At 54.4% G+C, this 26,525-nt stretch overlaps 1 protein-coding gene across 5 annotated transcripts in view; it reads right to left on the bottom strand.

Moving 5' to 3' along the window:
• The window catches only part of CDH23 (cadherin related 23), a 414,161-nt gene that overhangs the window by 133,071 nt on the left and 254,565 nt on the right, over positions 1 to 26,525 (bottom strand). For all 5 annotated transcript variants that reach the window (XM_043596561.1, XM_043596567.1, XM_043596564.1 and 2 more), the window contains 2 exons: positions 25,903 to 26,052; positions 25,279 to 25,437 (listed from right to left, as the gene is read on the bottom strand). In XM_043596561.1, coding sequence (XP_043452496.1) covers positions 25,279 to 25,437; positions 25,903 to 26,052 — 309 coding nt within the window. The remainder of the gene's footprint in view (positions 1 to 25,278; positions 25,438 to 25,902; positions 26,053 to 26,525) is intronic.

The raw sequence follows: 26,525 nt of genomic DNA, 5'->3' as shown, positions 1-26,525 counted from the left end.
TTTAGATGCACGAAGCAGAATAAGAGGATGAAAAGCTGCCTCTGTGGCCCTGCCAGGGTGGGGGGCGGCTAGCACCAACACAGGGGGCCTCTCGGTGCACTAGGGCCAGGGCCAGCCGCAGGGGGACTCTGTGCAAGGGCTCTCACAGAGCGAGGGCTCTGTGCGTGGGAGGAGGCAGCAAATCCGATCACTCGGCGGCCTTGCCAGAGGCCCTCCTGGGTCCCCCGGTGTCCTCAGGACTGCCCTCTGGACTTGGCCGCCGGCTCAAGCCTCATCACTGAGCCAGGCTAGCCCAGGTGCAGCTCTGGGCCAGACTGGTGCAGCCCATTTGCTCCCTTTGCCAGGACCGTTTCCTTCCTCTCCCGCCTGGCTCACCCACCTCTGTCCTCCTGGGTTCCCTAAGGCTGGGTTAGGGCTGGGCCCTTCGGGAAACAGTCGAAGCTCTGAAGGTGCCGCGGAGGACGTGCTGGGGTCACGGGGCCCGGACGGGATCAGCTCAGAGCTGATCTCTGTCACCTACAGCAACATCTGCATCCACACCACCACAACATGCGGTCACACACCCGTGTAGAATTCTGGCCGCAGCCCTAGGAGCTAGGTACAACCCCCTGCTCCCCGCCTTTACCCAACGAGGAAGCAGACAGGGTTCTAAGCGGGTAACTTGCCCAAGATCTCACGGCTGGTAAGTGGCAGAGCTGGCCTCCAAATCCCTCTGGGCTTAAGATCGTCCAGGACCTCGATGGGTAGGCAACCCCCGAGTCTGTCCTGTGGAAGCCAGGGAGCGGCTCTGCCGTGCGAGCTGGTCCAGTGGAGGGCGCTGCTGGGGCCCGCACCTGCCCACCCCACATCCTGCCCCACTGGGCTTCACCTGCGCTTTTCACACAACCTCTTTCCCCAGGCGTGCTGCCTGCCTGAGCATCTGAAAGGGTCAACGGACGAATCCAGGGCCAAACAGACAGCGACCCTTGAGCCCACTTTACGAAGGAGTGGTTGGGCGGTGACTAGGGTCTGTGCACAGAGGACACACGTCCTCCTCATGCCGTGAACACCATCCCATCTGCCATGTTCCAGGAGTGCATATGTCCATCTTCCTGCAGGGTGACGTCCGGGGTCTCACAGGCCAGTCAGATGGCTTCGGGGATGGGGGAAGGGGATGGTCCAGCCAGCCAGGCTGGGTGGCCCCATACTGTCCCTGGCAATTCTGGGAAATGCCAAACCAGGGTTCCAGGTGGGCACTTCAGCTGTGCTGCAGGTCTCCCCTCGGGGGCCTCTAGGTCCCCGCCACTGGCCCTCAGGGCATGAATCTTACCCATAGGTACTAGTACACTCTATTGCTCACCAAGACTGCCAGAAGAGGCCCAGGGGCCAGAAGTCAAAGGCAACGGCTACAATGATTTTCCCCTGCTCAAAAACCTTCGATGGCTCCCTACTGGTGCTGAAGTCAATCCAGACCAGCAGCCTGGTGTCAAGGCCTGACTGGCTTTGGCAGGCTTGTATCCACCTCTCCGTGATGCATCCGGACTGTTCTCTTACCGCCTTCTGGAACTGCCATCCAAACTCCAGCCCGTCCCTCAGGACCCACTCCAAGTGCCCCCTCACTTACGGAGCTCCCTGACTGCTCACTGTTCTCGATCTAAGCCTGTACCTGTTTGGGGAGATGCGGTACACCCTGGCATTTTTGAAAACTACCTGCGTGTGCCCCACTTCTGCTCCTTGACAGAGAAGTCTGTATCTAACTCATTTTTGGATCCTCAGTTGCGTCCAGCACAGGGATCCAGATCGTCGCCGAAGTTCGTAAAATCTGGGATTTCCACTGCCAACCACTGAGGGCTGGCGTGACCTTCATTCGGGGGCGGGGGGGGGGTGCTGATGCCTTCCATCAGCAGATACCACGGTGGGCAGTGGGCAGCCAGAGCGGGGCCGATCAGGTTGCCCAGGGGGTGCAGGGGGTGCAGCTGGAGTTTCTAAAGCCCCTCCAAGGAGTCCCTCAAGCTCTGACGTCTGGCCTGAGCTCTGCAGGCTGAGTAGGGGACTCACCAAATGGCCCAGGTAGTCAGCCTGCCAGGGCATGCGCAGAGCAGGTGGGAAAGAGCAGAGTGGGTCTAGAGGGACAGGTGGAGGATGCCTGGCACACCACGGCAAGAACCTTTGTGAAGACAGTGACCAGATACTCTCGGTCATGTATTCACTAAATATTTTCTGGGTTCTTCTGGTGTGCCAGCTACTGGACCAGGCACCGGAGTCACAGCTAAAAGTATGCCGACATCCTGGCTGGCATGTGACTTACAGTCGGGAGTGGGGAGAAGACAAGAACACAGGGGAGAAATAACTAAGGAATAGAATTTCAGACAGCGGTCACGACTGTGAGGAAAACAAAGCAGAAAAGGATCTAGTAGGTGTTGGGGTTGCTATTTTAGACTGATGAGTCCTGGGAGAGACCTTGGCCAGGTGTATTTGGGTCTACGGGGCAGCCACTGGCTGGACACTGGGAAGCCCTGGGAGCTCCTGGGGAAGGACCCTACTGCCGGCACCCAGCTCGGAGGCAGCTCACGGCACCAGCCTCCTCCAGTGCAAGCGCGTGCAGCCCGGGGACAGGGGCCTGCGGGTCAGCCGCTGTCCCTGCCGATGGCACATGGAGACAGGGTGCGGCTGGGACTGGCTGTTGTCCAGAGCCTGATTGATAAGGCGTCTACACTGATTCTCCCCAACACTGGCATTACCAGCAAAACTAATTCCCTCATTTGGGCCTTTATAATTGCATCGCGAGTGCTTATTTCCGTGATGGACAATGCCGGCAGAAGTGTAATTTTCTTCTGCTGACAAAAAGGAAAAAAAAATAAATACGCGTGGTGGGGGAAGTTCCAAAGGTTAAGACAAGGTGAGCCTGCAGTGGGGGGAGAGCCAAATTCCCAGACTGGCCGGGCCCGAGTCACAAATGCCCATCTTGGCCCCGGCTACGGGGCAGGGGGAAGCTAAGATGCTGCCCCTTGCCATCTCCCTTGGAGCACAAACTCTGTGCGATGCACCGTGGCATTTCCCGACGGCTCTGCCCTGGCGGTGGTGGGACCGGCACCAGCATTATCCGCATTTTACAGATGGAACGGAGGCTCAGAGAGGTCAGCCAACTTGTTCAAGGTCAAATGGCCACAGTACCAGATAGGATCTCACCTGTGCTCTGGTGTGCTATCAACCACTCCCCTCCCCTGCTGTGCCTGCTGATGGAGCTGGGGGAGAGGGGTCGTCTTGCCGTTCGAGGGCTCAGCCATAGGATCCAGAGTGCTCCTACCAGGTCACTGTCCTTGCCCTCTAGAAGCTAGATGAATCCCCACAGCAGTCTCCTTCTTGCCTTGATGGTCCTACCCCAGCCTCTGCCTAGAAGGGGTAGGTTCCGGCACCCCTGGCCGTGCCCGTTGGCAGAGGAAGCAGGGGTCTCTGGCTGCGGTTTCCTAGGATGCAGGCCCTCAGCCAAGGCCCCTGGCCCTCAAATAAGGTCCCCCCACTTCTGCCCAAGCTTGGTCTTGGTATGTGTAGGTGACTCAGGACCTAGACTGGGAGACGCTGTCACCCACTGAAGGCCAGGGCAGCCCGGTTGGCTGTAGGCACCCTTCCCAACCCACCCAGGGCTCTCCACCTGGCACCTTCTGGATACAGCTCTCCCTTCAACACGTATGCCAATTGTATGCCATCGGCCCCGCCCAGCCTGGCTCATCACAACATTTCATGGCCACTTTGGGCACCCACTGCTTCGCAAGCAGTCAGGTCCTCCCCTCTCCCAGCCCCACCCCCCCAAGGGCCCCCTCGTGACCCAGACTATTTTCACGACGAGTAGTCACCATCTCCCACCCTCTTCCATTCATTTGCTCTGGACCAAGGGCCTCCCTTGTCGACACACTGTCCCCCTATATCCCTGCACCTCGCTGCTGTCCCTCTTACTAGCCTTGCAGAGACCCATCGCTGACGCTGGGCCTTACGCCCCAAGCTGCTCCTTCCTGCCCTGGCCTTTCCCTGGGTCTTCCTCTGAACTGCCACCCACTGGGTGCTGCTGTTCTCTGATAGTGCTGATCCCTCCCTGGGGACAGATGCCCTTGTCTCTCGTGGTTTCAAACAGCCACGACTCTTCTCTACAGCCTCAGAGTCCCGTCCTTGTATCTTCTCTCTTCCCGTGTCCTCACTCTTCCCTCCCTCTCCCTCTACACACTCACACACACACGCTCTTTCTCTCTCGTGCGCGCGTGCGCGCGTTTTCTCCTTTTTCCTTTTCTATGGCTCAGGCAGCCCCTAGTACATTCCTGTACTCCCGCCTCCCATGGAAATCTTCTCTCTGCCTGGCTCAGGTAGACCCCATCCCGCTACACAATCTCACACACACACACACACACACACACGCTCGCATTCACCCTCCGTCTCGGGCCCCACCCCACCCCTGATTACAACCCCTGTGGCCCCTCCACACCCCTTCCCATCCACCTGTGTGCCCTTCCCTGCAGGCTGGCAGCTGGCAGGCCCTCACTCAATCATTCCCCACTAGCGCCCGCACCCCTGTCACGCATGCTTGCCCAGACACCCTGCACGGGGCTTCCGCTCTGAAGCAAGGCGGGCCCAGCTGCCTCCCCAGCAGCCCCGGGTCCCGGCAATGGTGGCAGGCAGCGGGTGCCAGCGAGCAGTTCTGCTCCCGTGCACAGATCTGCAGAGAAGGGCACACGGTACAATTTGTTCAGGAAACAATAGCAATGTTTGACATGTCATAAGGATTGATGGAGCAGAAATTTACATGGGAGAATGCATTTTTAAAGAGCTCCACGGAGCCCCGGCGCTTTGCTGGTAATGCTTTCCACATTCATCATTCGCTGAGCCTCTCTGAATAACTCCTTAAACTATGGGAGATTAACTGCACGCTGGCAAGCGCAGAGAAGCTGGTGTGGCCGGTGAGAGCAGGAGGGACTCCGCAGAAGGAACCTGGTCGCCGAGAGGCTGGGTGACCTCCACTTGGCCAGATCAGGCCCACGAGGCCCGGTCCCCTCCCGTGTTCCCGCACTCCCTCCCATGGTGCTCTGCGAGAGGATCTCTGCTTCTTCCTAAGACACGAGGCAGAAGCCAACGGCCGGGAAATACTTAGTCTGCCCCACACTTCCGGGGCAATGCTGGGTGTGTCAGGTGCCCTCATCATTGATGGGTGGGCGCATGGCGGGTGTTAGGTGGGCATAAGGGTTTGGCTGGAAGCTGCTGGTCGAGCACCTTCGCGGGGGTCCTGGCCAGGGGAATGGACACACTCCTGGGAGGGGAGGAAATAGTAGTAGCTGTGAGGAAAATGGCATGTAGGGGATAAGAAGGGAGTGTTCCAGACGGGCAGTGGTACCAGGGAGTGCACAACGGGGTGCAGGAGAGATCACTGTGACCCTGTGGATCCTAGGAAGAAAAATATACTCAGGAAAGCTCCTGGGTCCTGCTCTCGGCTTTCCGGGCATGTAGGAGACCTTAGGACAAGAGGGTGTCACTGGAGAGTCTGGGGCTGGGGACAGAGGCTCAGAGCCCATGGGAAGGTGGAGTCACCGAGTTGGGGGAAGCAATTACAAAAGGGTAGGGACCCAGCTGGTGGTGGGGCTGCGGAGAGAGGGAAGGGGGCCCCTCCTCCCTCATGTCCCATTACGGATCGGGGATGGACAGTCACCATTGCATCACCCATGCCCATGGCAGACTAAATCATCATGGTTTGAGTGCAGAAAAGTCCTCAGGATCTCTCAACCCTGTCTTCCCTCCAGCCACCAACAGCTAATTGTCGTGCAAGTTGTGTTAAAGCCTCTTTGCTAACCCCGCTGGACTCTCTGCTCCTTGAGGGTCAGAACGTCCTTCTCCTTGGGACTGGGACGCACAGCACAAGACCAGGCACCGAGAGCCTCGGAAAGGATGTGGGCTAAGTGTGGGATCACGACGATGCCGACAAAATGGCAGAGCGCCCTAACCACGCAGCTGCGGGACCTGCGTAAGACGCTGGGCTGCACGCCTCCTGACCCATCTGCCCGCTTCTGCTCTGGTATCCGCAGCCCAGCCTCCATCAGAGCCAGGCTGATGCCATGACACGCCACTGGCCAGCTCAGAAGGCTCCCTGGGCGTTTCGGATCCAAGCTGCCTGCCATGACCCCCGAGGCGGGCTAGCCTCTGCGGCCGCTGACCTCCTCTCTGAGCCATCCCTGGATCACTCTGCTCTGGCCGCTCAGTCTTCAGGCTTCTGACAGGACAGGCTTGCTCCTGCCTCACAACCCTCGCACTACGTTCCCTGGGCCAACGGCGCTCCTTCTCCCCGCTGGGCGCTCAGCTCCCAGGACCCACTTATATTTGTAAAGGCTCACTGGGCTGCCTGCTGGCCGCCGCATGGGCTAAGAGCCGAGGTGGTCATAGCGATCAGTGGTGGTGAGAGGCAAAGGGCTTGGACTGGGTTGGGGGGGGGTGGTCAGGGCTGTGCTGGGAACTGGCTGGACTCCGCTGGAGCGGACAGGCCTTGCTCGTGGCTGGACATGGCGGGGAGAGGGCCCGGTTTCGGCAGGAACATCTGGGTGAACGCTCACTGGCTACTTCCTCCCACAGACTGTAAGCTTTATGAGGGCAGGCATGGTCTTGCTTCCCATAGATCGCCAGCCCCCAACCAGTGGAACGCACACAGGAGACCCTCCACAAAGAGGAGCTGAATGAAAGAACGAACGAAAAGATTCTATTTGATGACTTATGAGGTCCTCTCTACCAGTGACAAGCCAGGAGCCCCCGGTCCTGAGTAGATGGATTTCTGAGGAGGCAAGGACACCAGAAGGATACAACGGGGCGGGAGGAAAGGGGACAGGGAGGAGGGAGATGGCGGGAGACGAGGGAACAACCACAGTGACATCTACTCTAAGCCTCATCTGTTCAACGGGGCTGATAATAGTACCTGCCTCACGGGGTTGTTACGGGGACTAAAGGCGTTACACGTAAGGCGCTTCAGATCAGCGCTCGGCAGTGAGAACAGAATCGTGTAGAGCAAGTGGCAGTTTTCCCACCCCCAAGTCTAACAGCCCTGGGCCAGCTGCGGGCCAGGCGCGGGTGGAAGGGACGGTCGCCGAGCCCCGTGGGAGCCAGGTCCACACCCCAGGTATGAAGGGGTCAGTCCTGTGTGGCAGGGGGAGGAGGCATGAGAGTCGGGCTGACAGGTGAGTGGCGACCCCCGCATGTTTGTTATCGCAGACACGGTGTTGTTCTTGGGCTCCCCCAGCCCCTTGTTTATTTCTCTTTATTTCAAAACGTGGAAATAAAAATTGATGGGGAGCAAATTGCTCTGGCCAGCAGCTCTGTGCTTAAAGGAGTCTAGCAATTACAGGATGTCAAAGGCTGTCAGGGCGGCCGGCGGCGGCCAGTGCCCAGGGCCTGGCCGCGCCTGGTGGTCCCCAGGAGGACGCGGGAGCCGGTGCCCGGAGGAGGGGTGTGGGGGCTCCCCTCGGAGGCACAGGGATAACTGAGACCACCACCTTGCTGGGCGTCACCTGTGGGCCTGGCATTGCGCGAGGAACTTGACGTGATTGGTCCCTAAGCCTTAAAGCAACCGACAAGACGGAGGTCACAATCCCATTTTACAGAAGAAGTAACTTTAGCTGGTGCTAACTGGAGCAGCAGCTAACGGCAGCTCCCCCTCGTTTAGTCCTGACTGGGCTCCGGGCATTATTCTAAGAAGTCCGTGTACGGACACGTTCCATCTCCGTTGCCATTCTGGGAGAGGAGTATCAGACACCCTCACCTTACGGATGCGGGAAGCGCCCGACTGGCAGAAGCAGCCGGCCCCACGCAAAACCCCCCGGTGCCCGCCTCCACCCGGGAGGGGCTGCTTTGCTCAGAGCGCCTGAGCCACTCTCAGCCTGCGGGCTTTCTTTCCCAAGGAAGCCGTTGGCACGGGAGGGTATCCCAGAAGCTGCCCTCTGTCAACAGGGGTTGGAGTCCATGGATCAATACCCCAGCCTCGTGGCCCTGGGGTGGAAAGGCTCATCTCCGCCCTCAGATGTCCCAGTGGATGGAGCTCCACTGGGATCCACGGTAAGTGGCTTCGCAATGCCCCCCCTGGGTGACCTTATCTCACTTCCCAGTCCTGGGTTACCCGGGGCCGCGTCCCAAGGAGACGGCCTGCCTGCAAGTCCTGTGTCGGGGTGTGCTTGTGGGGGGAGCCAGGCCTCAGACACAGACTGCAGGCGGGGCACACACGGTGAGCCACACAGCATGGCCCTGTCCTCACAGCTGCAAGCGGCTCAGCGTCCCACAGATGGTCACCGGCAGAGCTGGGATTCGAACCCCAGTCTCTCTGATATTCATACACAGCAAAATGAAAAGGAAGAAAGTTTCAGCTCCTAACCCTTGGATGCCACCGTCCATTCCCTTATGCCTTAGGTTTGAGCAGGACTCAACTGAGTGACTTAAAAAAAAAATAAAACAAAATCACATCTGACCGTCAAACAAAGAAAATTGGGATACAGAAAGCCATTTTCCGGGGATGCAGGAGGGAGGGTAGCCGGCTGCCTGGGGGTGAACGAGGCATTCACAATCAGAAGGGACTCAGAGCCTCTCTGGGGCCAGTTATCAAGCTGGGATTATGGGGTAGAGGATGAGGAGGGGAGGGTGCCGGAGAGATGTGCGGCCAGACACCGGGGCTGAGTCTCAGTTAAGTGAGACCTTCCGTGCAGAGGAGACGGAAGGAGGAAGAAAAGACAGTCTAATCAACCCCCTGGGGGTACAGTCGAACCATGGCTCCCCCATTACTGGATCTCACCATACACCCCTGCCCTGACTCTGACCCGTTCTCTCTTTTCCTCAGCCCCTGCGGGGTGCAACAGGCAGTTCCAGGTCTAGCGAGAAGGTGGTGAGAGCTACCTGGGCTGGGGCTGGCCCCACACGCGTGCCAGGACGTGTCCTCATCCCAAGGTGACTTAGAACCCGGGTGGCACACCCCCCAGGCCCGCTGCCATTGGCGGGCACTGATTGGGCCAGCACGTGCTGCTCGCTAATGAAGCGTATTGATTCCACATTCTCTTGTTGTCTCCCTAAATGGCAAGCCACACATCTGATAGATTAAATACCCACATGATTGCCCGCCTGACATCTCCATCACTCCGCCTGCGGGTCCCTAATGAATTTTACAGCCCCGCAACGACAGAAGAAATTAAGGTCAAAGTCCGACGCAGGAACTATAAATCACCCGTGATCTCGGAGACCAGCAGAGGTCCTGCAGCCCTAGCCCTCACTCACCTGGGCCAGTTCAGCCCAGGGCTTCACGGCAAGACAGCCCCATTCTGTGTGTGAGTGCAGGGTGGGGAGGGCGTGCTGGGAGCCCTCGAGCCTGAGAGGCAGTCCCCGCTCACAGACTTTGTGTGCCCTCACTCCCCTGCCCGCCCCACCTCCAACAGCCAGAAGGTTCTAACACAGGGAAGCTCACTGATAGGAACGCAGCGTATCTCCTTTGTAAAGACTTGTTTCCCCAGAAGATCAAACATGCGGGTCACACTGTTCACAATGTCCCCAGAACAGGGGGGAGGGGATGAACAGCATTTCATCCATTTTGCACATGGGGAAACCCAGGCTTGCAGAGAAAAGGGGCTTGCCCAGGGCCATTCAACAAATTGAAGGCCCTTATCTTCCAGACCCTAAGCTTACAGATCTTGTTACAAGGGGAGCTTAGAGGGGCCTTCTGTCCGGGCCCTGTCTCTCTTCCAGGTAGGGGGTACCTGCTGCAGGTGGCCGAACAGGCAGAGTGTGCTCTGGCCTTCAATTCAGCTTGGACATCGGCCAGTCAAGATCAGTGCGCCTCTTGTCATACCTCTTGGCCCGCAGTCTCACCAGGCTCTCAGGGAGAGATGCAGTCTCCACGAGGAGGCCGTGCTACCTCACGGCAAAGGGAAAGGACTTGGGCGTTCTAGAGACAAGAGTCCACGCCTCAGCTCTGCCCTTTCCATAGGTGTGACCTCAGGCAAACACCTAACTTGTCTGAGTCTCAATGCTCTCATTTATAAAACGGGGAGGTTCATTTCTGCCTCACCAGGTGGTCATGGGGGTTCAAGGAGATAACACGTAGGGGCTGAGTTTGGCTCCAAGCACTTCATATTAGCACCTGTCGCTTAGCACCTGTTCTGTATCAGGCACTGTGCTAAGTTCTTTGCATGTATTATTTCTTCGAAGACCCACCACAAATCCAGAAGGAACGAACCTCATCACCATTTTCCAGAAGAGGAAACCGAGGCACACAGAGGTTATTCGGCAGACTAAACATCCATGCTCTCTTTTTCAAATGAACAAAAATTTAGTTTTAGGCGTTACGACGCTATCTGCCTAAATACTATTTGCCAGCATCCTTTGTAGATAAGCACAACCATGTGACTAAGTTCTGGCTAATGCGATGAAAGCAGAAGTTTGCAAGACATTTCTAGGAAGTCTTCTTAAAAGGGAGGGTTAGTACCCTTCTTCATTTCCTCCATTCTGCAGCTTATAGTATGGCTATGATGGCCGGAGTTCTAGCAGCCACCTTGGACCATGAAGATAACTAGAAATGGGGCAGGGGGGAAGACAGCTTGAAGGGGCCACCTAAGGCTGCTCACCTCTAAACTGCTTTCACATGGGAGAGAAAATATAGTTCAATCTTGTTTATGAAACTATTTGGGGGGCCTCTGCGACAGGTAGCTGTCCTGGATCATTGCTGATACAAGTAACCTAGTCATATGGCTCAGGTGGCCGAGTCAGGATCAGCTTGGGTGGTTTAAGTCTGGAGCCTGGGGTCTTTGCTACTCTGCCTCCTGTAGCAAGCACTTGAGGAACATGAGATGATGATATCGCCACCATCATCCTCATCATTGCATAGTAAAGTAGAGGGGGCTCCTTCTAGAGATGTTCAGTTGCCAGACTTTAGTTGGTCATGGAATCAATTCAGAGGGTCAGGACTAGTATTTTTAAAAATGAAATCTAGTAAGGGTGCCTGATGGCTTCGTTGGTCGAGCGTCTGCCTTCAGCTCGGGTCATGATCTTGCGATTTATGGGTTCAAGCCTCGCGTCGGGCTCTGTGCTGATGGCTCGGAGCCTGGAGCCTGCTTCGGATTCTGTGTCTCCCTCTCTCTCTGCCCTTCCCCTGCTCACACTCTGTCTCTCAAAAATAAATAAACATTAAAAAAAAAAAAGAAATCTCGTAGAATACAATAGAATATACTAAGGTGAAAACTATAAGACATTGTGAAAGAAACTGAAGATGACAGAGATAAACAAATATTCCATACTTATACACTGGAAGGATGAATATTGTCCAAATGCCCATACCACCCAAAGCAATCTATAGATTCAATGTAATCCCCATCAAAATTCCAATGGCATTTTTCCCCCATTGGAACAGAACAAACAATCCTAAGACTTTCATGGAATCACAAAAGACCCCAACGACCCAAAGCGATCTTGACAAAAAAAGAACAAAGCTGGAGGCATCACGTGCCCTGATTTCAAACTGTATTATAAAGCTATGGTAATCCAAACGGTATGGCATCAGCATAAAAGCAGCAGTAGCCACAGAGATCAATGGAACAGAATAGAGAGCCTGAAATAAACCCACGCATATACGGTCAACTAATATTCGACAAGGGAGCCAAGAATAATACTCAATGGAGAAAAGCCCACTCTTCAATAAAGCATATTAGAAAAATTGGACAGCTACATGCAAAAGAATGAAACTAAACCACTATCTCACACCATACACAAAAATTAACTCAGAATCGATGAAAGACTTGATTATAAAACCTGAACCCATAAAACTCCTAGAAGAGAACATAGGTAGTAGGTTCTTTGACATCAGGTTTGGTGACGATTTTTTGGATCTGACTCCAAAAGCTAAGGCAACAAAAGCTAAAATAAACAAATGGGACATCAAATTAAAAAGCTTCTGCAGAGTGGGGTACCTGGGTGGTGTCGACTTAGGCTCAGGTCATGATTTTATGGCTCGTGGGTTCGAGCCCCACATGCAGCTCTGTGCTGACAGCTCGGAGCCTAGAGCCTACTTTGCATCCTGTGTCTCCCTCTCTGCCCCTCCCCTGCTTGTGCTCTGTCTCTGTCCCAAAAATAAACATTAAAAAAATTAAACTTTGGGAAAAAAGAAAAGCTTCTGCAAAGAAAGCCATCAACAAAATGAAAAGGCAACCTACTGAATGGAAGAAAATATCTGCAAATCACAAATCTAATCAGAGGTAAGTATCCAAAATATATAAAGAACTCCTACCATTCAACAGCAGAAAAAGATCTGATTCAAAAAAATGCACAGAGGATCTGCATAAGCATTTTCCCAAAGAAGACAGCCAACGTGAAAAGGTGTTCAATATCACTGATCATTGAGTGCAAATTAAAACCACAAAGAGATATAGCCTCACACCTGTCAGAATGGCTAGAAAAGAAAGACAAGAAATAACAAGTGTTGGAGAGAATGTGGAGAAAAGGAAACCCTGTGCACTGTTGGTGAAAATGTAAATGGGTGCAGCCACTATGGAAAAGAGTATGGAGGTTCCCTCCCCCAAAATTAAAAATAGAAATACCATGGAGGCACCTGGGTGGCTCAGTCAGTGAAGCATCTGACTTCTGCTCAGGTCATGATCTCATAGCTTGTGAGTTTGAGCCCTGCGTCAGGCTCTGTGCCGACATTTCAGAGCCTGGAGCCTGCTTCGGATTCTGTGACTCCCTCTCTCTCTGCCCCTCCCTTGCTTGCTCTCTCTCTCAAAAATAAATACACAATTTAAAAAAGTTAAAAAAAATAGAAATACCATATGATCCAGCAATCTTGCGTCTGTGTATTTATCTCAAAAATAAATGGAAACACTAACTAGAAAAGGTATCTGCACCGCCATGTTCACTGAAGCATTATTTACAATAGCCAACAGAGAGAAGCAGCCCGAATGTCCATCAGTGGATGAACGAATAAAGAAAATGTGGTGTATATTTACAATGGAATATTATTTGGCCATAAAAAAGGAAAGAAACCTTGCCATTTGTGACAACATGGATGGACCTTGAAGGCATTATACAAAATGAAATAAGTCAGAGAAAGACAAATTCTGTATAATCTCACTTATGGGTGGAACCTTAAAAAGCAAAAAACCCAGCTCACAGATAGAACAGATTGGTGTGGCTACCAGAGGTGGGGGTGGGAAGAGGGAAAAATGGGTGAAGGAGGTCAAAACATACAAACTTGCAGTTATAAAACAAACTGTTCATGAGGATGTAATGTGCAGCATGGTGGTTACAGTTAATAACACTGCATGGTATATTTGAAAGTTGCTAAGAGAGTTGATCTTAAAAGTTCTCATAAAAAACCCAGAATCTAGAAGAATAAAATGCTGGAGCAATCCCTATCAAAATAACACCATCATTCTTCACAGAGCTAGAACAAACAATCCTAAAATTTGTATGGAACCAGAAAAGACCCCGAATAGCCAAAGCCATCTTGAAAAAGAAAACCAAAGCTGAAGGCATCACAATCCCAGACTTCAAGCTATACTACAAAGCAGTAATCATCAAGACAGTATGGTACTGGCACAAAGACAGACACTCAGGTCAATGGAACGGAATAGAGAACCCAGAAATGTATGGCCAACTAATCTTTGACAGAGCAGGAAAGACTATCCAATGGAATAAAGACAGTCTCTTCAGCAAATGCTGCTGGGAAAACTGGACAGCGACATGCAGAAAAATGAACCTGGACCACTTTCTTACACCATACACAAAAATAAACTCACAATGGATGAAAGACCTAAACGTAAGACAGGAAGCCATCAAAATCCTCAAGGAGAAAGCAGGCAAAAACCTCTTTGACCTTGGCCGCAGCAACTTCTCACTCAACACGTCTCCGGAGGCAGGGGATACAAAAGCAAAAATGAGCTATTGGGACCTCATCAAAATAAAAAATTTCTGCAGAGCAAAGGAAACAATCTGCAAAACTAAAAGGCAAGTGACAGAAGGGAGGAGATATTTGCAAATGACATATTAGATAAAGGGCTAGTACCCAAAATCGATAAAGAACTTATCAAACTCAACACCCAAAAAACAAAGAATCCAGTGAAGAAATGGGCAAAAGACATGAATAGACACTTCTCCAAAGAAGACATCCAGATAGCCAACCGACACATGAAAAGATGCTCACCATCACTCATCATCAGGGAAACACAAATCAAAACTACAGTGAGATACCACCTCACACTTGTCAGAATGGCTAACATGAACAACTCAGGCAACAACAGATGTTGGTGAGGATGCAGAGAAAGAGGATCTCTTTTGCAATGCGGGTGGGAATGCAAACTGGTGCAGCCTGGAAAACAGTATGGAGGTTCCTCAAAAGGTTAAAAATAGAACTACCCTACGACCCAGCAATTGCACTACTAGGCATTTATCCATGGGATGCAGGTGTGCTGTTTTGAAGGGGCACATGCACCCCAGTGTTAATAGCAGCGCTATCCACAATAGCCAAAGTATGGAAAGAGCCCAAATGTCCATCGATGGATGAATGAAAAGAAGATGTGGTATATACATACAATGGAGTATTACTCGGCAATCAAAAAGAATGAAACCTTGCCATTTGCAACTACGTGGATGGAACTAGAGGGGATTATGTTAAGTGAAATTAGTCAGAAAAAGACAAATATCATACGACTTCACTCATCTGAGGACTTTAAGAGACAAAACAGATGAACATAAGGGAAGGGAAACAAAAATAATATAAAAACAGGGAGGGGGACAAAACATAAAAGACTCTTAAATATAGAGAACAAACTGAGGGTTGCTGGAGGGGTTGTGGAGGGGGATGGGCTAAATGGGTAAGGGGCATTGAGGAATCTACTCCTGAAATCATTGTTGCACTAGATGCTAACTAACTTGAATGTAAATTAAAAAATAAATTTAAAAAAAGAATAAAAAATAATAATAAAATGCTAGAGTGTATTATTACATGTGGTAAGGAAGTATTGTTTGTGTTCTAGATATGGATGTGTGTGTTAACTCTGGGCCATGGAGTTAAATGTAGTTTTTATTATGGATTATAGTAAAGTTTGGAAAACACTAAACCAATGGGGGTATAGGGACTTTGAACCCCTCCTAGAAAGAAGCTGGCAGGAACCACAGCTGTCATTGTCTCCCACAGGGACTGTACAGCAAGACAAAGTCACCCCAAATGCATAGGCCCAGCTCAACTTCTTCCTAAACCTCTGTGGGCCCCCTTTCTCCCAATTGCCCCCTGGACAGATTGTCAGGCCAAGGCGCTGGGGGCTGCTTGGAGCCCATCCTGCCCCTGTGGTCCCATCCCAGGGCCCATAACCTTCCCAGCACGGGGCACAGGTGCCTTTTGTGCAGGCATTTGGTTGACTGCATTTATGAACTCATTCTGCCTTGGCCACTCTCACCGCTTCCTATTGTCCCCTCGCCCAGGGGGCCCATTTGCTCTGCTCTGGTGTCCTGTGAGCAACAGCCTGAGCAGGAACAATCAGCAGCTAACCTACTGAAGGGGGACTCTGACGGGCAGAGTGCAGGGGACCACAGGCTCTCGGCGCAGGTGGGGGAACTCTCTGGGGCAGGAAGTCACACATTGTTAGCGCTGAGGGGGCCTCAGAGAGTGAGGCACAACCCCTTAATTTTACAGATAAGGACACCAAGGCCCCAGAAACCAGGGACATGCTCAAGGTCGCCCGGTAACTGAGCAGCTCCTGTATCCGAGGCCCGTGCTCCGCCCATCTCCCTCGACTCTCCAGTTGGCCGATTCCAACAAGAGGCTGGAGCCCAGTGTGGGGTGGCACTTGATGGTGACCAGCAAGCAGAAGAGGGGTCCAGGGGTTTTGGAGTCAGACAGACCCAGGTTGGAATCCTGGCTCTTGGACACGCACTAAGCTGGCTGGCCCTGGACAGGTTACTGACCTCCCCAGACATCCGCGGCTTGCTTCTGTACCACGGATCCAGAAGAGACGACTAACATATCGCAAAGGGTTTATGATTTGCTAAGCTCACAAGGCCTGTTCTTTCCATTTTTTGGGAAAGGGGCAAAGGTCAGTGACAGAGTTGCTCTGGTCAAGGACAGGAGATTCTGGAGGCACCGGGGAGGGAGGGTTCCAGAGCTTGATAGGCAACGGGGCTTTCCGTCAATTTGCCAAAAATCAAGTAGCTACGGGAGATGACTGAAAATGGTCAGACCTTAAACAAGGTCCAGGGCAATCACCTCAGGGGCAGAGGTGGGGGCGGGCAGCTCTCGGTCCTAATACAGGCCCTGCCAAAGCTCCTTCCAGAAGCCCTGGGTGGTGGTGGGCAGACGGCAGCCAGCTGTGTTCTCTGTCTCTCCTTAGTGCCTGTCCTACCTCTCATCCCATCCCATTTCGGTTTTACGGATTGATATTTAGATTAAAGAGATACACACAGCCCAGGAGCACTGAGGCCTGACAGACAGAGGAACTCGACCCGTCAATCACCGGCAGCCAGCTCTGCTTCCTCCAGCACCTGTTCCCTCCGACTGGCGACTGGCGATGAACCCAGGAGTAGATTAGAGGGGTCCGGAAGTACAGCCTGGACACGCCCCGAATGGGGGAGGGTATGTTTACAAAGGCCTTCTAGTCAAGCCTGGGAACTGAGCTGGGCTGACTGTGTGTATGCATGTGTGTGTGTGTATATGTGTGTGTGTCTTTCACTTCCCTCTCCCCTCCCCAGGCTGCAGATATTCAATTTTCTTTTAAACGGTGGGGAAATTGGAAGAGGTTTTGTTCTGTTTAAGCACAGCTGGAGTCTTGTCTCAAGGGACTGGAGAACAATGAGATCAATTAAGATGCCTGCAGTGAAGGGTGTCAGGAGGGGGTGGGGTGGGAGAGCACCAGGTAGGGGGGCCAGGAGGCCCTTCTCAGGAAGGGGAAGGTGGAAGAGGTGGCCCAGGCTTGCCCCAGAAGTCTAGCTTGGGCTCTTCCCTGCTTTGACCTGCCTGTCTCTATTGGGTTTTGCTGAAGTATCTAGACGAGACCGCTCATCAGCTCACGTGATCTCCCAGACTTACTAATAATTCGTGTTGGCAATTTCTGTTGCCAGCTTTGTGCAAGGATACAATCAGGTTGAACCAATGCTATCAGAAGCACGGAGAGGCCACTGTTCTAGAACAGCACAGAGGGTCCTGGACACTTGGCATGCAGCAGGTGCTGATACCACTATCAAAGCGTTGGCTACGTGGGGACTCTGGACTCCAACCTTTCCATCGATGGTTCCACAACACTACTGAGATGGAAATTATCCTCCCATGTTATAGAGGAGGAAACTGAAGCCCGGGGAAAGGAAGTTACAAGCCCAAGGCCAACCTGCCGGTAAGAAGCCGAGGCAGGACCCCTAGCCAGTGTCTGCCCACTTTTGTGTTTGCAGAGGTGCAGGGCTCACCCGGAAGTCAGGTGGAGACGGAGAGGGATGCGCCGTGCTGGGCCTGCGGAGAACGGCAAAGCCATTGCCCAGAGCTGGGCGTGAGCATGGCCACCCGTGAGTGGAACCGTCATCTCTCACCTGGTCTCCCAGCTTCCACCCTGGTGCTCTCATGCCCTCCCTCTTCCCCACCCCACCTCAGCCTATTCCCCACAGGGTGACCATCAGAGCTCTCTGGCTGGCACTTCTGATGGGCTCCCTGTCCTAGCCAGTCACCTTCTGGCCACCTCTCCTCCACCTACACCCCCAGGCTCTTGTCTCAAGTCTTCACCTGCAGCTCCCTCAGCGTGGGGCAGCTCTTTCCCGGGTTCCCCCCTCATTGCCTTCAGGCCTCTATCCACTGCCCCCCTCTGTGCGAGGTCGGTCTTCCCTGACCCCTGGAGAGAACACAGTAACACCGCCACCCCTGTTGCTCCCCACCCGCACCGCTGTAATTTCCTCCATGACGCCTATCCCCATCTGACATGCTCTGGGCTTGCTTGTTCACCGCCTGTCTCCTGCCCCTGGAATGTGCAGGGATGTCTGTCTTCTTCACTGCCGTCATTCTAGGTCCTCGATAAACAGCCACTGAATGGAGTGTTATCTGGGGGCCTCTCTGTCTCAGAGAGTATGGAGTCCTGCTCTGGGAGGGGACAGTGGCTAAGGCTTCTGCAGCAGAGACACAGGGGCACGGTGGCACCCAGTGCCACCCAGCAGCAGCCAAGGGAGCCGGGTCAGCTCCTGCTCACCTGTTCGAAGAGCCAGGCTGAGGGCCTGGGTGCATTTCAGCCTTGACCTTGCAATCACAGGTCTTGATTAGGACTGGGAGGCCCAGGCGATCCTGGAATCTGGTGGCCCTTGCACCTCCCAGCCCCCTTGCCTCTGTTCCTGGGCTGGGGGTCTGCCTCCCCAGACTAAGCTCGCCCTAGTGCCGTTTCTAAGTGCAGTGGGGGAGGAAACGACATTGGCCACGAAAGCCCTGAGCCGTGAGAACTGCCAGGGGAAACAAGGTGCCGGGTACCCAGGGGAGCTGGGGAGAAGGGAGACTGCCAGTGATCAGGGGGAGGGCTTCCTGTGGGGAAGCTAGCAACTGGGCCGGCTCTTAGGTTAAGCAGAGTTTTGATGGTCTCAGACAGGAGGGAGGAAGAGTTAGATGGGGGAGAAGTGTGAAAGCGTGTGGGTGATGTAAAGGGAAGTGGGGCAATCTGGTCAGCAGGAGAGGAGGGTGAGGGGTGTGGCAGGGCAGAGGGCTGGAAACAGCTCAGGGCCGGGGTGTGGAGGCCTCGAATGCCAACCCAGGCCTAGGGCACTGGAACTTTACTGGCCAGGGGGTACCTGGGGGCGGCAGGGATTACTCTCTTTTCCTTCCCCCTCCCTCCCTTCTATTCTTGGAGAGCTCTGACTAGGCTCAACACAGGGTTTGAAGGGTTTCCCCTTCGGCTGGTTTTTGCAGGGCATCCAGGAGGAGGAGAGGGCACTTGCTTTCTCACGGCACCATGCTCTCATAGGACATCTCAGTAAAGGGGTACTGAGTTAGAGTGAGCACTAAAGTGGCTCCGAGATCTCCGTGTTTGAGCAAATGCTTTGAGATTCCTTCCATTGAGAATTGAGCGGGGCGGGGGGGGGGGGTCTACAACCCCTCCCCTTGAATGTGAGCTCGCTTTGGTGACTCTCTAATAACCAGTAGAATTCAGCACAAATGTGTGCATTCGAGGCTAGGTCAGAAATGGCCACACAGCCTCCACCTGGTTCTCTTGGGACACTCTTTCCCCAGAGGCGTCCTCCAAAGTGCTCCTGCTCGGCACCCGTGTGTGTGAGATGTGTGCACCGTGGGGGGAGGCCGTGTGTGGGTGCCCACGACAGTCAGGTAGACCCAGACCTTCAGTGGGCCCAGCCTAGATACCAGACACGGGAGGGACAAGCCTCCAGCTGCCGGGCATGCCACACCCAGAGGAGCAGAGAAGGACGCCCCCGCTGAGCCCCTTCCATGTTCCTGACCTACCCAATCCATCCGTGAGGGTAAGAAAACAGCTCCTGTTTTATGCAGCCAAGTTTGGGTGGCTTCTTACGTGATAGGAACACGTGCTGAGGGTCCCTGTCCAGAGCACGGCACAGAGCAAGCATTAACCGAGCGTGCGCGGAGTGTGGGAACGCACGGAAACAGCAGAGGAGGGCGTGCCTTTGGGCAGGGCATTATAAAGCTCCTACAGCCAGGACAAGCTACGTAATTTGCAGGGCCCCGTGCAAAGTGAACACGGGGGGCCCCTGGTTCAAAAATTAAGAATTTCAAGACAGTGACAGGCCAAGTGTGGGGCTTTTGGAGTCCAGGCCCCTGAGCACATGCCCAGGCCTGACACCCAGGAAGCCAGCCCTCCTGTCACATCTGCTGTCTGCCTGCCTTCCTCTGAGTACGCGCTGCTGGCCGGGCTTGGTGCCGAGGGCCCTCCCCAACTGTCCCGTTCCATTTTAACAACAGCCCTCCCGGACAGGACCTCTCAGCACACCTCCCCAGGTCGCTGGGGACGACACAGGCTCAGCTGACTGTCAAGGGCCCATCTTGGCAGAACGGGGATTGCACGCAGGCTGAAGGGGTACAGGCCAGCCAGATCAGGGTCCTTTAAGGCCACTGATAAGAAAATCCACTCTGGATGACTGTAAGCCCTTGACTGCTTACATCCACGTCACCACCCTGGGGTCTCCCAGCAACCCAGCCCTGTGTGCTGGGCAGGTGGTACTTTCCCAAGCCGGGGGCAAGGGAACCAAACCTGGAAACGGAGTGGCCAGCCCGCGGCAGAACAGGATTCTTGACCCTGCCCAAGACATTATCAGTCTCCCAAGGACAGGCTGGGAAGATGGGCAGGGAGGAGGGAGAGAAGCCATGCCTATCGGCCCCTGTAAGGCCACCTTGGAGCTGAGGGGTAGCACTCTGCCCCTGGGCTGAGTGAACTGTGAGCTGGTCCTGGGACCCCACACCAGCTCAGTCAGGGCTCCTATGTGTCTCTCCTTCCTGCTTTGATTTCTACGCCTAGAGAAGAATCCCATCTTGTCAGACTGTCCATCTTCTGCCCATTCCTGCTCTGCCTGATCTCCCTGGAACAGGGACAGAGGCCCTGGATGACAATAAGATCTGCCCTAGGAGTAACCTCTTTCCTGGCTGCTGTCCCTTCTCAGCATTCCTCTTCCACTGCCCAGGGACATGGAGCTAATAAATCTGGGGACACGAGCGCCCTATTGTGGGAGGCTGGGCTGGCTCATCGCACATCCCAGGTACCACCTCTGTCATCTGTCTCCCAAATGCCTGCCACGGGCCACCAGGAAGGAAGAGGTAAGAGAATGAGGATGCTTTGATACAGGACTTCTCCCTTGTCAGAACAGCAGCCCAATGGTTATATTTGGGGTGGGTGACAAAAAGAGAAAGAGCTGAGCTCTGTCCATGTCCAAAGAATACAAGTCCACCTCCCTACAGAGCACATCCCCCCTCACTAGATTTCAGCCACAGGACCTTTGCACACGCCATTCCCTCTTTGTCCAATGTGCTTTCCTCCCCTCACTCACCTATTAATGCCTACTCAGTTGCCACTTCCTTAGGGAAGCTTTCTCTGACGTCAGTCAAGGTCAGGTGTCTTGTGATAGGTTTCATAGTTCCCCTATCTCTCCCTCGTAGCAAATAATAATTAAAGATTCATTTCTTAATATGAACATCAGGCTTTCCCAGGAGACTGGAAACTTCATGAGGGCAAGATTCACATCATTACTGTCCTCAGGGCCACGTGCCTGGCACATAGTAGGTATTCATAAAACATATGTTGAATGAACGAAGGGTTGGATTGCTTTCCTACTGTCCAGGAAACCCTGCTAGGTGCCAGGTACCAATTGGTCAGGCTGCAGGGCTGCCCCGAGCCCAGCAGAATCCCAGGAAGACACCCCACAGCCTTCCCACCTGACTCTTGCTGTCAGGTCGGGAGGTGGGGTTGGAAGGTGAGAATCAGAGTGGCTTGGGGATACAAGACGGGAACAAGCAGCGCCATCTAGAGGATAGGGAGCCACCAACATGATACAGGAACCTTTACACGTGTTGATGAACACAAACGTGTGTTATATACACATGCCCCTGGGCACACGTAGCTGCATACGCATGTGCGTGTACGGATACAAGACCGTGCCTGTGTGGACACCTCCCCCCGCCGCAAGCATACCTCACGTGCACCCCCCGAACATGCGTGGGTACATGTGCCCCTGCACCTTTCCCCTGCATGGTCATCCTTTGGAGGACCGGTCCTGGCTGGCAGGGACATCTGTCCTGCATCCTCCCTCCTGCCAGGAAGCCTCTTCTAATCCGGGCTGCCTTGGGGTTCCCATCTCCCTGGGCAAAGTGCTCTGGTCTCCCCGACTTGGTCTTCCCGTCAGTAAGAGTAGCTCACGCAGCTCTGACCCTTGAGCAGCTCGGGACCTACACAGCCCAAAATTCACCTGATGGTGCCAGAGGTTCTGGAAGGGCTCAAGGGTCACCCAGAGACAATCCTGTGGCCTGCCCACCTGCGTCCTGCAGAGGGCACTTCCTGGCTCCTCTCCTCACCCTCAGCTCTGAACATTACTGAAAGGACAGGCTCAGTGGTCCAACTCAGAACCTTCTGGATGGGCAGCCCACTGGTTAAGGGCCTATGGCTTGGGGCCAGTCTTTTTGGGGACTGCAGCTCAATCACTTAGTAGCCTGGGGGGCCCGGGCAAGTTTTAATCACTTAACCTAAGCGTCCGTTTCCTCACCTATAAAATGAGAATGGCAATGCATTCTCGGGTTAGAGACAGCGCAGGTAAAGTGCCCGTTTCCAGCTAGGACTCAACAGTGACGGCCACCGAAATGATTATTGCAGTAGCAACACTAACAGGGGTAGCCGCCCTCAGAGGTCAGCTCCGCCATCCCCCTTCCTCTGGGCATGACGGCCCCAGGCTCTAGGTCTGGAAGGGACCAAGGACACATCTTAGTCTATCTTGTTCATTTCACAGATAAGGTACAAGGAGAGAAGCAGCCCTAGGCATCCAAGGAGTCAGCGCTCACGGCCAAGCCTTTGCACTCTGGGTGCCCACGCTTTCCCCTCCGCCAGTGGAAACTCATTGTGCCATAACCGGGAGCTAGAAGGGTCGCAAAATCTAGGCTGCGGGAGGTCCAGGGAGCGGAGAGATACAAGGGTCCAGCCCTTCCAGCCTGGCCAGAGACGAGGCTGGAGGGGACAGACCCTCTCCTTCCAGCTGCCCCTCCCCACTGTCAACCTGCTGCCTCCCCTGCCCCCCACCCCAGGGCGGGTGATAAGCCATGGAAGCAGGGGCCAGTGCTGTGTGGGAGGCCCCTCACAGCAGGCTCTGCCCCAGTCCTCCTCAGCGCGAATTAAAACATTTTCCTTTTCTTCGTCATTTTTTTCTGACACAACTGCCCATGAAACATTTTAATAACATCCCAGAAAAGGTCATGGAGAAGGAATTTCACAGTCCCTGAGCAGGCAGCTATAACTTCAGCTCCTTCTGCAGCAAAGGAGGGGGAAAGATCAGACTGACCCCAGAAAATGGCAGCGTGGGGGAGGCCAGGTCAGGCCTGGGCAGGGGGGTGGGTGAGGCCATGAAACCTGCCACCTGCTAGGAGCTGTGGAAGCTCCCTGGGAGATGATGGTGGGTCCGTCGGGTTGGGGCCGCGCAGGGGACTCTTTCACACCTAACATTCACACCTCTTGACCGCGGTCTTGGGTGGCCTCATGCCCATTCTGCAGATAAGGAAATGAAGGCTCTCAGAGGTGATGTGGCTAGACTAACGCCCAGCAAAGGCAAGGAAAGCAGGGCCCACCCAGTTTCGTGTGCTCTCCGGAGCTCCTGCAGGCACACGGCCCTGGGACCAGAGCTTATCATTGGGTGAAAGAGCCCCTTCCTATCTGCACGACTCCACAACCCTGGGGCCAGGGGTGTTGAGAAGGAGGTGGGCAAGGCTTAGACTCAGGCACTGGAGGCTGCCCAGACCAGCCAGGCCTAGGAAGAGACACTCAGAGGAGGCTGAACGCATCCATGGAGTGTTTGGAAAGCAACTGGAGAAGGGGTTTGTGGGAGCCGGGCCGGGGTCTACGCAGGCCCAGGAACTGCTCTGGTGCTTGAGAAAACCCAGTGTGAGGACCTACTCTCTGGTGGCAGCCCCAGAGGAGACCGGGCCTAACACACTGTCCTTGACCCCAGCAACTGGCCACCAGCCAAGAGGTGTGCCTCCTGCCCCTTCACACCCCACCCCTGCTCCCTAGGTTTGGCAACCCTTCTCCAGGGCTGTGGGAACTTGTGAGTGCAAAGTGAGACCTCCATCCCCAGGGACACCCCCCCCCAAGCCTGACACCTGAAATCTTTGCCATGTGGTCCCGGGCCTGTTGGGGTGGGGTCCCTAAAGCACAGGCTGCTTGTGTGTCCTTCACCCCGATATCTGAAGATGGCTGGGGGTGGGGAGCTGATGACCTCAGCCTCCGGCACTTGCTCTCTGGCTGCCAAGAGGATCCGTGGGACCTCAGGCACCAGGTGACTGATTGCAAGGAGCATCTTGGTGAAAGCCAGTGGGGCCACGGGCTGGGGAAGCAGGCGGGGAGGAAAACGACCATGGCAGACTTATTGTTTCTGTCTGATGGCCCGCCAAGCTAAACATCTGTTTGGAATATTAATAACTGTCAGATGGGAAGGGCCTGGGGGCTCAACACAGTTTCATACCATCTGTCGGTAAACACACTTCAGAGTCGGGGGCCCGGGATCAGCAGGCAAGGTGTTGGCTCGGAGTAAGGATGGAACAAGAAATGGAAATGGGGCACCTGAGGCCCTCAGAGTGGGCAGGGAAGGGCAGCAGTGAGCTGAACTGCATCACATTTATGGAGCACCTACTATGCGTGGGAGCTGAGCTTGCATACCATAAAACTGCCACTTGGATCTGCTCGGCAACCAACCCTCTCTGTTCTGGTAACAGGAGCCCCTCTGGCGTAGCCCCTGTCCCATTTCCAGCCCATAGAATTTGCATGCATCTGACTCAACCTCTGGCCCCACCGGGAGGAGTGTGACCCATCTCTGGTATTTCAGGATCATGATGATTGGGTCCAGGATGGCCCAGCAAGGAGAATCGGCTCTGGGACTTTTGCTGGAACTACTCAAAAAGAAGACGGTTTTTCCACGATGGGTGATAAATTGGTAACAAGCAAGTCTGGGGGTGCTGGTGTTCCTCTGCCCACATTAAAAAAAAAAAAAAAAGCAGCACCTTGGTGCTAAAGGCAGATTCTTGCTGGGCGCCTGGATACAGCCACGCCTGAAATCACTTACACTTTGAATTACACGAGCTGGTCCACTTAAGAGTTTGTGTCCCTTGCCATCAAGAATACCGACTGATACAAACGGACCCTGGGAGAGGCCTCTTGTCAAAGTCCCAGCCAAGGGCCGCTGGGGATGGCCAGATACCCTTGAGAAGCCCATTCTTGCCTGGCGCCTGTGTTCAAAGAGCGAGGGTGGCCCTCCTCGGAGCCGGCTGCCCCCTATCTCTATTAGAGGGCACTTCCAGGGCTCCTGGCCTACTCAGGCTCAGTGCCTCTCAGGGCCAAGGCAGAAAACCAGTGTCCTTGGCCCGATCCCATCCTCCCCGGGTTGGCGCTCTTTCCGCAGTGCTCCCTGACCATGGGAGTCCCATTATAAAGAGTCCAGATGCTTTAATATGCAAACACCACAGCCTCTGGGGGCTTGGGGGGGGGGCACCCGCTCCCTGACTGCCCAGGTTTCTTGGGCAGATCCCTCTGGCTGCCTCCCCATGGGCATCACCAGAGCTCAATGGCCTCGTAGAAGAGCAAGACTCACCAGGACTGTCAGCACAGAGGTCCCCAGGGTGACGTTCTCATACAAGCTGACGTTGTACAGTGGCTGGCTGAAGATGGGCCGATTGTCATTCTCGTTGATGAGGGCAATCTTCACCTTGGCATAGCCCACGTGGTCAGGCACACTCTCGTTGGCAAAGAGCTGGGTGTGCAGAGCAGGGGCCTGGGTAAGCTCTCACATGCTCCTGGAGCCTTCTCCCCCCAAAGTCCCCCTGGGGCCTTTACAGGTCCTGACAGGGAGTTCCTGTCTGCGTCACTGCCCATCCCAGGTGTGTGTTGCTGTGAGTCCCCCCCATCAGTGTCCAGAGGGCCAGGGTGGCCACTGATTCTGCTGGTGGCTGGGCTGGCAGGGGCTGGGGCAGTGAGGCTCACTATTGGCTTCTGAGGCTGTGATCATGCCTTATAAATTCTGCTCAATTTCCAGACATTTCCTTGTGCTCCTTGAAAATGGGGGGCTCAGCCCGGCCCCTGTCAGGGGCTCCGTGGGCTTCTCAGAGTCAGATACATAGGGCGAGAATGGGGAGAGGTGGAAGGGGAGTTTAAAGGGGATGGGATCACCCCTGCTTCCCTTGATAGCTTCTACCCAGCAAAGTTGGGGGGGTCTTACATCAAAGTCGTAGCGGTCCACAGTCTCATAGTCCAGGGGGACGGCCACCCGGATGCGAATGTCTGCTTTCCCTTGGACAGAGGTGGGGGAGATGATGAAGTGCTGGGAGTTGTTCCCCACCAGGTACACTTCGAACATGCTGTTCAGGCCCTGGGGCAAAGTGAAGAAAAACCAGTCAGAGAGGGCTCGGGAGGCCAAGGTCAGGAGCAGAGTGGCTTTGTTGGAGGTGGACGAGGTGCCCGTGGTGGGGCTTGCCTGCCCCCCAACCCAAAAGCGGTCTGGCCTCCTCTGGGTGACCCTGGCCTAGCTCTCTGACCCTGCCTTCTGTCCCTGTCTGGGCCTTCTGGAAGTCTCGACCAGGTCTTTTTGCCTTCATTATCCCTTCAGATGCCTAAAATGTCCCCTCCAGGTGGTTTGGTTCATTTCATTTCCCACCTCCTGTCCCCTTCCTCAGTCCCAGTGACCCCAACTGGGAATGATCTGCAGTTGGAGGACCCAGCAGGGAGACAGACGAAAGAGGGTCAGAAGGGAATGGAGGGGAGAGAAGCAAGTTAAGTGTCCCCAGTAGGCTTGGGCAGGAGAGGGACAGCAGGACACAACTTCTTCCCCTTCCTCCCCCTGGA

The sequence above is a fragment of the Prionailurus bengalensis genome, chromosome D2 (assembly GCF_016509475.1).
Source record: "Prionailurus bengalensis isolate Pbe53 chromosome D2, Fcat_Pben_1.1_paternal_pri, whole genome shotgun sequence".
In the NCBI taxonomy this organism is placed as follows: Eukaryota; Metazoa; Chordata; class Mammalia; order Carnivora; family Felidae; genus Prionailurus; species Prionailurus bengalensis.
The sequence above is the reverse complement of the archived record's forward strand: the minus strand, read 5'-3'. Positions and strand labels throughout refer to the sequence as shown.